At 46.2% G+C, this 12239-nt stretch overlaps 6 protein-coding genes across 6 annotated transcripts; 4 read left to right on the top strand and 2 right to left on the bottom strand.

Moving 5' to 3' along the window:
- Positions 1 to 16: 16 nt before the first annotated feature.
- On the bottom strand, positions 17 to 1403 carry UA08_02405 (hypothetical protein; the record flags this gene model as incomplete). Its single annotated transcript, XM_020264443.1, has 2 exons — positions 17 to 963; positions 1034 to 1403. 2 exons carry the CDS (start codon positions 1401 to 1403, stop codon positions 17 to 19), a joined length of 1317 nt encoding a protein of 438 aa, XP_020122166.1.
- Positions 1404 to 1763: 360 nt separating this feature from the next.
- Positions 1764 to 3377, top strand: UA08_02404 (hypothetical protein; the record flags this gene model as incomplete). The annotated part of the gene is made up of 5 exons (XM_020264442.1): positions 1764 to 2022; positions 2082 to 2190; positions 2283 to 2748; positions 2805 to 2874; positions 2929 to 3377. 5 exons carry the CDS (start codon positions 1764 to 1766, stop codon positions 3375 to 3377), a joined length of 1353 nt encoding a protein of 450 aa, XP_020122169.1.
- Positions 3378 to 4466: 1089 nt separating this feature from the next.
- UA08_02403 (hypothetical protein) lies at positions 4467 to 5161 on the top strand (the record flags this gene model as incomplete). Its single annotated transcript, XM_020264441.1, has 3 exons — positions 4467 to 4818; positions 4879 to 4989; positions 5052 to 5161. 3 exons carry the CDS (start codon positions 4467 to 4469, stop codon positions 5159 to 5161), a joined length of 573 nt encoding a protein of 190 aa, XP_020122168.1.
- A 309-nt stretch (positions 5162 to 5470) lies between these two features.
- Positions 5471 to 6085, bottom strand: UA08_02402 (hypothetical protein; the record flags this gene model as incomplete). Its single annotated transcript, XM_020264440.1, has 1 exon — positions 5471 to 6085. The coding sequence occupies one exon, from the start codon at positions 6083 to 6085 to the stop codon at positions 5471 to 5473; it is 615 nt and encodes a 204-aa protein (XP_020122171.1).
- A 678-nt stretch (positions 6086 to 6763) lies between these two features.
- On the top strand, positions 6764 to 8633 carry UA08_02401 (hypothetical protein; the record flags this gene model as incomplete). The annotated part of the gene is made up of 4 exons (XM_020264439.1): positions 6764 to 6973; positions 7056 to 7245; positions 7308 to 8321; positions 8449 to 8633. 4 exons carry the CDS (start codon positions 6764 to 6766, stop codon positions 8631 to 8633), a joined length of 1599 nt encoding a protein of 532 aa, XP_020122170.1.
- A 994-nt stretch (positions 8634 to 9627) lies between these two features.
- On the top strand, positions 9628 to 11753 carry UA08_02400 (putative family 31 glucosidase; the record flags this gene model as incomplete). Its single annotated transcript, XM_020264438.1, has 2 exons — positions 9628 to 10531; positions 10636 to 11753. The coding sequence occupies 2 exons, from the start codon at positions 9628 to 9630 to the stop codon at positions 11751 to 11753; spliced, it is 2022 nt and encodes a 673-aa protein (XP_020121808.1).
- Between the last annotated feature and the right edge of the window lie 486 nt (positions 11754 to 12239).

The raw sequence follows: 12239 nt of genomic DNA, 5'->3' as shown, positions 1-12239 counted from the left end.
TTGGATAGGTTCAGACTCAAGCTTCAACATCAAGTCTCATTGCACTCCTCCCCTCGGGTGAAATTATACCAGCCTCCCCTAGCCATCCCTTGTACTTTTGCTCCAAACTGTGCACTCTCCCGTCAGCCCGAAAATCAGGTGGAAAGTATCCATCCCGGAACGCCTCGAGCTGTGAATCAATATACCGAATGTTATCTTCCGTGGAAGGTGTCGCGGCAATGTATAGCACGGCTGAGTCCCCTGTACCCTTGTGCTCGGTATCTACGGCATGGCACATATCCGCATGCCACCAAACTGTGTCCCCCGGCTCCATGGGTGGGATATGGACTAAACAATCCCGTAGATGCAAATGAGGATGTGAAGATATCGAGAGTCGCTGAGACTCGGGGCGGAAGGTACCCGGGAACCACGGTGTATCGGGATCAAATGTCCATTTACTAGCATCCAATACATCTTCTTCTGTATTGGGAGCTTTAAAAAATGGACGCAGAAGAACATATGCCATAACCCATTTGACGTGAGGATACAACAACAAAGACCCTTCCCCCGGGCCCGTGGTAGTGAGTGAAGTCCATCCCTGAAAAGCACGAAAGACACTACAGTGAGCACTTCCCGGGAACAACCTTGGATTTGCCCTTTTACGAATCGAAAGCTCATAAAGATCTAGATCTTCGGGATTTCCCTGCCATACAGGTGCATAGCATGATCGATATGTTGGATCGGCCCATCGACTCAGTGAACCGGCGTCAATATGGGGCCCGAGACCAAAAAAGGGCTGTCCTGGAGGTCGGATCCGGACTGCATCTGCGTACGTAAGAGGGTCTGGTGACTGCGGGGATTCCTTGTCGTGCCACCAGCTGATGAGCTCGCGAGCGACTTTCAGCGAGTTGGGATGTGATCTTGCAGCCATTTGGCTGGGGCTGTAATACATGCGCAAGATTGAAGGAGTTTGTTCCGGCCATCCTATCTCAATACTATTAGCAAGCGCAATACTACTATTGTACTAGGTATATCAATGTAGATAAGCTCGTACCAGTCACCATTTTCCGATTCTCAGAAACATAATCCTTCAGATCCTTAAGCCATTTCTCTGCCAAATCCCTCTGAACAACACCCCGAATGATAAAACATCCTATCTTTTTAGATTCCTCCTTTTGCTCCTCGCTCAGGTATTGTAATTGATCGAACGCAATCTCCGGGATTATTGTGCTTCCGGCATCCCGAATTTTGGCTGTGATTTGTTCTAGGTTTGAGCAGACCTTCACCCAGCTTCTGGTCAAATTTTCCTGGCCATATTCTTTGATTATGGCCTTTTTGAATTGTATCAGGTCATCCGACCTTTCGGCGTTGTTGTTCAATGAAAATTCAGGCCAGGCAGGCCATGTATCAAGTGAACCAATCATATGGTGTTGTCTTTATCAGATATAGAGTTATTGAATGAGTGGTAGCTATAAGGAGATAGTTAGTGGAGGAGAGTACTCTAAATATAATCCCCCCAGATAGAGAGTGTCGGCTTGTGCGCCAATGAAGCTTCGGAGGACCCGACGTAGCCATATCTTTCTTCACTGATAGTTGGCGATAAGAGCATATACATATATCCTTATCATGGATGGTGCCTTAGATCTGTTTACCTAGCTATCTAATCGCTGTCTAAGAGTCTTAGTTTCATAACTAGTTACATTTGCATTTATAAGTCAGCTATATCCTGCAGTCCAGTTGAATACAGTTGTGAAATGTGAACGTCAAACAACATGGTTTTCAAAATGTTCTATAAAGAGGGAATTATCCCTAAATCCTCAAGTGTCCTCGTAGCCCTAATCGTCATGTGCTCCAGCGTTACTAGCACCACCATGGGCTACGACGGCAGTCTAATGAACGGCCTCAACATGCTCCCGGCCTACAATGATTACTTTCAAATGGATACGTCCAAGACCTCCCTATCCACTGCATCTACCTGGATTGGTAACATAGTTATCGCCCTTGTATTTGCCAAAGTACCAGATGCAATTGGTCGAAAACCGAGTATGTTGATTGCCTCTTTAATCACGATCATTGGAGTTGTGCTTGGCACTGCAGCACAGAATTATGGAATGTTCGTGGCTTCGAGGATTATCGTTGGGTGTGGAGCTGGGTTTTCTTCTATGGCTGGTCCGATTTATTTCTCGGAGACTTTGCCTACGAAATGGCGAGGTATTGCGTTGTGTCTTATTTTTGATTTCTGGTATTTTCCCCCTTTCCCAAAATGGACCAAATCAAAGCTTTGCAACTGACAAACGATCGAGGTATGTTGGTGGCCTCGTTGCTTCTGGCGTTACTTACGCCACGAACGGAATGTCATCATCCTGGGCCTGGCGAATGCCAAATCTACTACAAGGGTTTTTCAGTATTGTGCTTCTTCTTTTCCTGCCATTTATACCCGAGTCCCCCCGCTGGCTGGCGTCCGCCAGGAGACGTGATGAAAGCCGAAGAGTCCTCGCTCAGTTATACAGCAATGGAGACGTAGATGATATCAGAGTCCAAACGGAGGATCAAAACATTGCTGAATCTCTGACACAATCACTTGAGTCGGAGACTTCGTGGAAGATTTTGCGAGACATGCTTAAAAAGCCTACCGATCGAAAAAGAGCATTGCTCATGCTCTCTGTTGCAGTGTTTTCGATGTGGTCCGGCAATAATATCGTGTCTTTTTATTTGGGCAATATGCTGGACCAGGCCAATGTGACTAATACCACAACCCAACTACAGATTGTAAGTGGAAACAGTACACCCGTTACTAAAGATTCTTTTTTACTTATGGTGGCTAGAATATCATCCTCAACTCCTTCTGTCTCGTCGTCTCTCTTCTCGGCACGGCATTCGTTGACAGAATCGGTCGTAAGCGCCTCGCCCTTTGGTCGTCGGGCTTATCAACCATATTTCTTTTCCTAGTTGGTGCTTTCACAAAGTTATATGGAACCACCGATAACACCTCCGGACTCTACGCAACCATCGCAATGATATTCCTCTTCCAAGGCTCATATTCTTTCGGCTGGACCCCTTTAACTGTGCTCTACCCGCCCGAGGTCCTCAGCTTTCGCATGCGAGCTTTGGGAATGGGTATATATACTTTCGCCGCTGAGGCAGCTGGCCTAGTGACTGTGTATGCATTTCCAATTGCGATGGACAGAATTGGTTGGAAAGCGTACATGATCAATGGAGTTTGGGATGTGTTTCAGTTCATTTTCGTGTTGTTTTTCTGGGTTGAGACTAAGGGGATGACGTTGGAGGAGATTGACGCTGTTCTAGATGGTGTTCCTGCTCTAAGTGGCATTGAGGCTGGGACTGTAGAGGAAATTGGATTAAAAAAGGAGATCAAGCAAAAGGAGGAGGTGATTTAGATAAGACTTGGTTTCTGTAAACTTCACCTCGCAGAGGTCGACACAAAAGGCGCAGGTCGTCGGTCCCTCCGACCACAACTGTGACAGCGGATACTAAAGCTAGGACATTGCTACATAGTGTACATACAAGGAATGGTTACTTCAAATGATAAGACCGTCGGATTATCCGTCCTTCGAAATCCGCTAGTGATACAGAAGTCGCTTGCGGTTTGACATAAAGCTTAAAATTATTGACCCATCAGGCTGTACAAGAGCAGATGAGAACAGGTACAGAAACCCATGCACAAACAAGCACATTCTGTACTACGTCTAGCATACCGTTTTCAGTTGTCAACGTATTCTTTGACGTTTATCTTTGTGCTGTCTTCAACTCCGAGGACGATTATCGGCTCGTTCTAATGCACATTGTTCTTTATAGTTCTCCTATCCACAATCATTTACTCCAGTTCATCGCATTTGCCCTGAAGTACTTCTTCAGACATATCTTGCGTTTTCGAGCAAGATGGCCGTTTTCTGCTGCGTCAAAGGAGAGAGGATGTACCAATGGGTTCGAGTTATGTCCTTTAGGGCCAGAATAGGAGTAAAATGTACCACAAAGGAGTCCGTAATATCTTCACGACCGGAGTAGAGCCTCGCAAAAGCCCGATTACCTACTAGATCTCCGTACAGTCATCGGTTCTGTCCATAGACGATGGAATTCAAATGAAACGGTCAATTGATGTACTCAAGTCCACATGTCAATAAGCTTAACTTTTACCGTTCGATGTGCGTTTTGGGAGTTGTATTGGCCGTGGCATAAGTTCAGAGGGTCATGAATCGCTCTTTGACGAAGATCAATATAACATCCGTTCGAGGTCTTGCCAAATGCTTGTCGATCGCCATTTATCCAATACCCCCTGGAGCACAAGATGAGAAATAGGGGCTGAAGACTTTGTAAAACTACATCTATAAGAATGAAAAACGGCGGCCTCATCATGTTCACTCATTTCGCTGTCAACAACACAAATTATATTTAGTCAGTCGCTGTTTCTTCTACTTCAAATTCGAAGTCGCCCAATTCAGCCACTCTTTTATAAGACAAACAGCAAAATGAAGTTCATTGCTGCCCTCGCCTTTGCTGGTGCCGTTACTGCCGTCGCGATTCCTCGTGACACTACAATCTCTATCAGCGTAGACTCTACTTTGAGCCAGCTGAATAACTTACTCAACGAAATCAAGCCTGCTGTCAGCAACCTCACTAACGAGGCGAATGCTGCCAACTTGGACCTGAGCTCTTTGCAAACTCAGCTCTCCGACATCCAATTCCAGCTTAGGGCTCTGGTGCCCTCTTCTTCAAAACGTGAGATCCTCCAAGATACTACTAGTACTGTGGGAAACACACTCAACACTGTCGACACTGTTGCTGCTCCTGTCACCGATGATGTGAGCCCTGCAATCTGGGGTTAGTCTACGTCCTGATCTGAATGTCTCAGTCCTTATATTATCTAACGTATATACGTAGGTGAATCAAGCATAACCAAGCGGGACACTGGTTCCAGCGTCCTCTCCAACCCCGTAAGCACGGTCAGCCAACTCGCGACACTAGCAAGCAATTTCTGCAGCGGCATGGAGAGTAAGTCGTCAGATAATTTAGGTGGCAAATATATGAACTTGGTGCATGCTAACGAAAAGCAGACAATGTTCCCCTTAGTGAGTCCGTTAACCAGCTCACCATCTTGACGCAGGGTATCTCTGTCTACCTGCAGCTTCCTCTCTCTCTTATCCAGCTCCCTTCGTCCATCTAAAGGGGTTATATATCATCAAGCAGGGAAAATATTCTTGCGTCTTTCTTGCAGATGATTCAATATGTTTATTTTTCTTTTCCCTTCGATTACTTGCTTTCTATCGGATTGCGGTAAACACAGTTGGTTTGTGGATAGCCAGATATTAATATTTCATTATTCCATTGTGCCTCAACCGCGTTTAACGTTCTGCTTCTCGCAATGAGAGCAGGATGCATAACTACTTCGATTATATCTATGTAACAAGCCAGGGACGAGTATCGAACGTGAAACTGCATGGCCATTATTTAAATAAAAGCTAGTCCCGTCTTTTCAATCATCAATTCCGTATACTGTTAAATCTGAACTCATCTCGGGCGTAGCATAAACAGCGTCGAGCGAGCCTCCAAAGATTCGCAGTTTTCTTAATCCTCTAAATTCAAGACCAAGCTTCTCCAATACGCGACGACTTGCCGGATTATCTTTTGAGCAAAAACCAAAGACACCAGTGACATTCAGCTCGCGACGTGCATAGTCCAATAATCCAAGCGCAGCCTCGGTCGCATATCCTTTGCCATTTTCTTCAGGCAGCATAGTATAGCCGATATCCGGGCAAGTGTATGCATTTGGAGGCTCGCCTTTCATCAAAGACACCATTCCTATCAGCTTGCTCTCTGCAAGTGATGCATCCGGGTGTGGCTTGAGTGAGACGAGGAACTGGCCGTGTTTGTTCCGGTTGTAGTCTGCTTGCACGCGATTCTTGCAGAATTCCTTTGCCTTTTCGGGAGTGTCAATGCCTGTATTACCACAGGTCTGTATGAATTGCTCTGTATTCCAGAGATGCACAATAAAGGCATGGTGGTCGGGGTTCTCGGGTTGGATATATGAGATGTGCAAGCGCTCTGTTGGGATGCTGAATGACGACGGGGGAGAGAAGTGCGTCGACATTCTTAGCCTGTGCTGACTTGAGGTTTGTTTATAGGACTTGGAAAATTATAGAACCAGCGATAGGAAAAGGCCAGTAAATATACTTGCTGATCGAATGCATATAATTGTGTACGTGCATTCAGCCTAGCCGGCAATGCGACGCTATGCATGCAAATGGTGAGTCATTTATGAGTCTAGATGGACCTTCCAATTAATTACAACTAACTAACGTGATTAGCCATGAATAACCAGACTCGGAGTCACTGGCTAGTTGGGTTACAGCCACTAATGAAGAGATGGATGCGAGATTTTTGGCTATGGCAATTTTCTTGCATTTTCAGGCTCTTATTAACAGCCACCTTTTCACCAGGTAGTTCATAATGTTGGAAATTTCAAGAGAAAAGTACCATGGTTCCAAGTGATGAAAGTATAGGTGGAATGGATGGATTCTCGTACAGGCGGCTAAAATTTGATCCTCATCTCACTTTAAATCGGCTATGGACGGCGTAGATTGCGGCTGATAGTTACATGTATCAAAGTTCGCTCTAGCATTAGCTTGGTTAGTGATTTTCTTATCTTTGCTCGCGCTTTTTCCCTTTAAGTAATTTGATTCACGTCAGTCGACACATTAATTGCGCCAGTTTCTTGAAACTTGATGCTCAAGGCTTCGCGTTTTCAAATTCTTCGTCTTGTGGACCAATGGGGAAGTTCGTGCCGCCTCAATCACAGGGTCGCCCTCGCGATAGGAGCCCTTCCTATACAAAAGCGATCATTATATCATGCTTGTTGGCTTTGGGTGTCATCATAAACATTCGGCAGTGGACATTGACCGCTGAAATCATCAGAAATGAACGTACACAACACGACCTAAGCGAGCCAACCGAGCCCTCGGAGTTCGCATGGCATCAGGTACGTACTATTTTATATTATTCTATGGACATATTTCTGCTTACCGCACGCTAAACATAACAACTAAACTCTATACCTTCAGATTACACCAACAAAAAATCTGGAATATCACCCCTGCTTTGGTGGTTATCAGTGTGCTCGGCTCGAGCTGCCGATGGATTGGAACCGGACAGATGGCGCTGGCGAAAAAATCGCATTGGCGATCACGAAACTCCCAGCCAAAGTTCCCGTCACTGACAAAAGATACGGAGGCCCTATATTATTGAATCCAGGTGTGTTTGACTAGATATTTCTCTTAAAAAGCGTGCGCTGATTGAACCGGCGTTCCGGTCAGGCGGGCCTGGCGGTTCGGGTGTGTTAATGCTCCTAAAATATGGCCAGCTACTCCAAAGCATTGCCGACTACAATTCTCTTGCACCAGCAGCATACGACGACCAAGGAAAGTACTTCGACATCATTAGCTTTGACCCTAGAGGCGTCAATAATACGACTCCCGGGTTTTCTTGCTTTCCGGACGCTCAATCTCAATATGAGTGGAACTTGCAAACAGAAGCGACAGGCATATTAGGTAGTTCAGATAATGCGCTCCACCAAATATGGGCTAGATCGGAAGCTCTAGCAGCAGCTTGTGCGAAACCCACGCCTGGCTCGGAATGGTTGGGCAATTTCATGAACACCCCTCCCGTTGTGGCAGATATGGTTGAGCTTATTGAACGACATGGGGAGTGGCGTGAACAGGAAACCGAGAAACTTCTAGCTGGGAATACCATTCAGTTACTCCCGGGTGAAACGAGAGAAATGGTCAGACAACGCAATGTCTGGCAAAAAGGCGACGAGAAGCTATTGTACTGGGGGTTCTCGTACGGATCCATTCTTGGGATGACTTTTGCGGCAATGCAGCCTCACCGGGTTCACCGAGCCGCGATTGACGGTGTCTGTAATGCCACCGATTACTATACCGGAAGGTGGCTAGCAAATCTTCAAGATTCCGATTCCATTGTTGACAAGTTCTGTGAATATTGCCACCAAGCGGGTCCTGAAGTCTGTCCCTTTGCAACAGGTGAAAGTGCTGAAGATACCAAGATATACTTCGATCAGATACTCTCTTCCATGCAAACTGGCCCGATCGTAGTTTCTGGAAATCCCAATCGAGCTCCAGATGTGGTCACCTATAGTGACCTAAAGACCTTGATTGGAGAAGCACTATATGCCCCATACAAACTGTTTGAGCCCCTGGCGAAGGTTATTGCAGAAGTTAGCCGTGGAAATGGCACCTATTTATCACAGCTGAAGGAAGAAAACCGGGAAGAGATACGACCAACCCCATCTCGATGTCAGAACGACGATGGTAAGAACTGCCTCGGTGGTCTGTATCAGTCAGTCATTGGAATAGCCTGCACTGATTCAACAGACGTCATTGATGGCGACAAGTCATCATTTTTGGAGTATTGGAGCACTCTACTGAACCAAAGTAGTATTATGGGAGACATGTGGCCAATTCTACGACTATCTTGCTTGGGGTGGAAGGAAAAACCAGCCTGGCGGTTCGAAGGTATATCCTCCTCCTCTTCGTGACCACAAGATGCAGAAAGCTGATGTCAAATTCTGGGGAAACCAGGCGAGATTGCTGGCGATACGGCGCATCCATTACTTTTCATAGGCAATTCCCGCGATCCTGTGACGCCCGTTAGAAAGTATGTTATCCAATCATTTAGAGAGATGTCGTGCAACAAGTATAAAAAGAGAAAACTAACATCTTATCATCACAGTGCCCGAGTGATGTCCGGCCTTTTCCCAAATTCAGTCGTATTAGAACAGGAATCAGAAGGGGTGAGTAAACCGCCCTTGTTCATAGCAGCCAAAAGGCAACAGGTAGGAATGCAAGTACTGACGGAAGGATATTTTAGCATTGTTCGATCAGCGCACCGTCCTTGTGTACTGCGAAAACGGTCCGTCAGTATTTCCAGACAGGCGAGCTACCGGCTCCAGGTACCGTCTGCGACGTGGATGAACGGCCGTTCCACATCGGCACAAGTGTGAATGAAGACGAGATTAGCACCTTGTCTACCGAAGAGAAGGCACTGAAAGCAGCTATGCGGGCACTTAGCAGGGAGTCCATCGTCAACAAACCATTTGGTGTGATATAGCATGTACTTGGAGACATCGATCATTTATCAGTGTCTAGTGAATCGATCACTATAACAAAGTAGTACATAATTGTCTTTTGTTAACTAACTAGGTACCTAGGTGTATAGAGAAAGAACCCCTAGCCCTAACCCTTATCTCCATGTGACTTAAATGCAGACACCTACCTATTCGGGAAGTTTCCTTTTGGGGGAAATCTCCTGCGGGTTGTGCCCATTCAGGCACGCAGGCACTGATTAGCCTAAATAATCCTGTGAGTAAGTCATAATTAGCCCTAATTCAGTACGACTACGCATATGCATGGAGTACCAAGGAGGTGCATATACCCGGGGACCCCGCAGACCTACGGGTGATGTGTTCTTATAAATTGCGTTGTTATTGACATTGAAATATAGTCATCAAAGACACTGCATCCTAACATTGCTCGGTCATTTGCCTATCCTATAGTCCGTAGGTACCAGGTACTAGGTAGATAGCTTTAGAGCACTTACGTCAACGCAAACAGCAAAATGCTCTCCCACGATTCTCAGAGTCAGCGCCTGGTTTACCAATATGACTCCGAGAAGGTCTACATTGAGCCCTGGGGCCCCAACGCCCTGCGTGTCCGCGCTACACATCTGCCTGAATTCCCATCCAACCAAGACTGGGCTCTCGACTCCTCGTCCACAGACCTAACTACAGCCACAGTCACGATCGATGAAGGCACTACCGGGGGCACAATTGTCAACGGCAAGATCAAAGCCGTCATCTCTCCTCGAGGAAAAATCATTATTCGAAACGCACAAACAGGACAACTCCTTTTCGAAGAATATATGCGCAACCGTAAGGATCAACTGGACCCCAAATGCTCGGCATTGGAAGTCCAAGCTCGAGAATTCAAACCCCATGCCGGTCGTGACGACTATCACCTGACTTTGCGACTCGAAAGCATCGATCGCAATGAGAAAATTTACGGAATGGGCCAATATCAGCAACCATACCTCGATTTGAAGGGGCTTGATTTGGAGCTAGCTCAACGCAATTCTCAAGCTTCAGTGCCCTTTGCTGTCTCATCACTGGGTTACGGGTTTCTTTGGAACAACCCGGGCATTGGCCGTGCAGTTCTAGGCAAAAATGTCATGTCATTTGAGGCATATTCAACTCGTGTCCTGGACTACTGGATCGTGGCTGGGGACTCGCCGAAACAAATCATTGAGGCATATGCGGACGTTACTGGGAAAGTTCCTATGATGCCTGAATATGGGCTAGGTTTCTGGCAATGCAAGCTGCGATATCAAACGCAAGACGAGCTACTAAGCGTTGCAAGAGAGTATCGAAAGCGAAATTTGCCTATTGATTTGATTGTGGTTGACTTTTTTCATTGGCCATTGCAAGGAGACTGGAAATTCGATCCGGTTTATTGGCCAGATCCCGGTTAGTCTTGCACAAATTTGCTCTGAATGATCTATCTGGATGCTTTCTAAGCGCTCCTTTCTGGAAGTGGAGATTATTTATACTAATCCAGCAACCACCCACAGACTCCATGATCAGAGAACTCAAGAAACTCAACATTGAGCTTATGGTTTCCATCTGGCCAACAGTTGACAAACGATCGACTAACTACCAAGAGATGCTTGAAAAGGGCTATCTCATCCGCACAGACCGCGGTATTCGCACAGCAATGAATTTTCAAGGTGAAACAGTGCATTTTGACGCCACTAATCCAGGATCTCGAGAATACGTATGGGAAAAAGCACGACAGAATTACTTCTCCAAAGGTGTCAAGGTCTTCTGGCTGGATGAAGCTGAACCGGAGTACACGGCATACGACTTTGACAATTACCGATACTATCTCGGATCAAATGTCAACATCGGAAACATATATCCCCGAGAATATGCGAGGGCATTTTATGAGGGCCAGACAGCGGCCGGACAAATGAACATTGTCAACTTGCTGCGCTGCGCTTGGGCTGGATCTCAGAAATACGGAGCCTTGGTGTGGAGTGGGGATATTGCATCGAGTTGGGAGTCACTGCGATGCCAATTGACAGCTGGTTTGAACATGGGAATGGCAGGTATCCCATGGTGGACAACGGATATTGGCGGATTCCACGGAGGGGACCCGTCGAAGGAGTCATTTAGGGAACTGATGGTGCGCTGGTTCCAATGGGGAGCTTTCTGCCCTGTGATGAGGCTCCACGGAGATCGAGAACCGAAACAACCGCAGCACGGCACAACTGGAGGGGCAACATGTTTATCGGGTGCGCCGAATGAGATATGGTCATATGGAGAAAATGTGTACAAAATCTGCTCCAAGTACCTCAGAATCCGCGAGCAGCTGCGAGATTATACCCGGGAGCTGATGAGGGAAGCGCATGAAAAGGGCACACCGGTCATAAGACCGCTATTCTTAGAGTTTCCGGAAGACAACCATGCTTGGAATGTAGAGGACCAGTATATGTACGGTTCAAGATACCTCTGTGCGCCAGTATTGTATCCGAGTCAGAAGACACGCAGCGTTTACCTTCCTCGTGGAGATTGGACTTTCTTTAAAGACGGTTCAATTGCGGGTGATCATGGGGAGAAATTCAGTGGAGGACGCTCAGTAGAAGTGGATTGTCCGATTGATACCATGCCTGTGTTTATAAAGGGCTAGACGTGATAAACTTACGCTCGGATACAAGATAGTTTTTAGAAATATGGACAGGATTTCCACTTAGGTTAAAGGAGCAAACTATCACAACTGTTTTCTCAAATCCATTGTTCACAGGCACGAAACTAACATACTTAGAACGAAAACATGACGGACAAAAGGACTATCCAGTGGTGCTTCAAGTAGAGGGCGTTGAAGTCAACAAATGACTAGTTGAGACCTCTCGCAATCACGGAGTTCTTATACGGAGGTTTTTCGAGGTAAGGTCATATTCTTGTGTATGTACAATGCGTGGACCAGTTACTGGCTTACTGGCTTCTATGTCAATCCTTGCTAGATCCCCTCAAACAATCGAGCAGGAAGCGAATTGGCATTCTATCAATATCTATGACAAAAGGAGTGATACTGAATACGAAGAACTTCGACTTCGGAGGGAGCTTTTGAAATTGAGAAGCTAGAACTTGAAAATGACGAAAGAAGATTAAAGAT

This window comes from Talaromyces atroroseus (genome assembly GCF_001907595.1).
Source record: "Talaromyces atroroseus strain IBT 11181 chromosome Unknown scaffold_2, whole genome shotgun sequence".
Classification (NCBI taxonomy): domain Eukaryota; kingdom Fungi; phylum Ascomycota; class Eurotiomycetes; order Eurotiales; family Trichocomaceae; genus Talaromyces; species Talaromyces atroroseus.
This window is presented reverse-complemented; position numbering and strand designations above follow the sequence as displayed.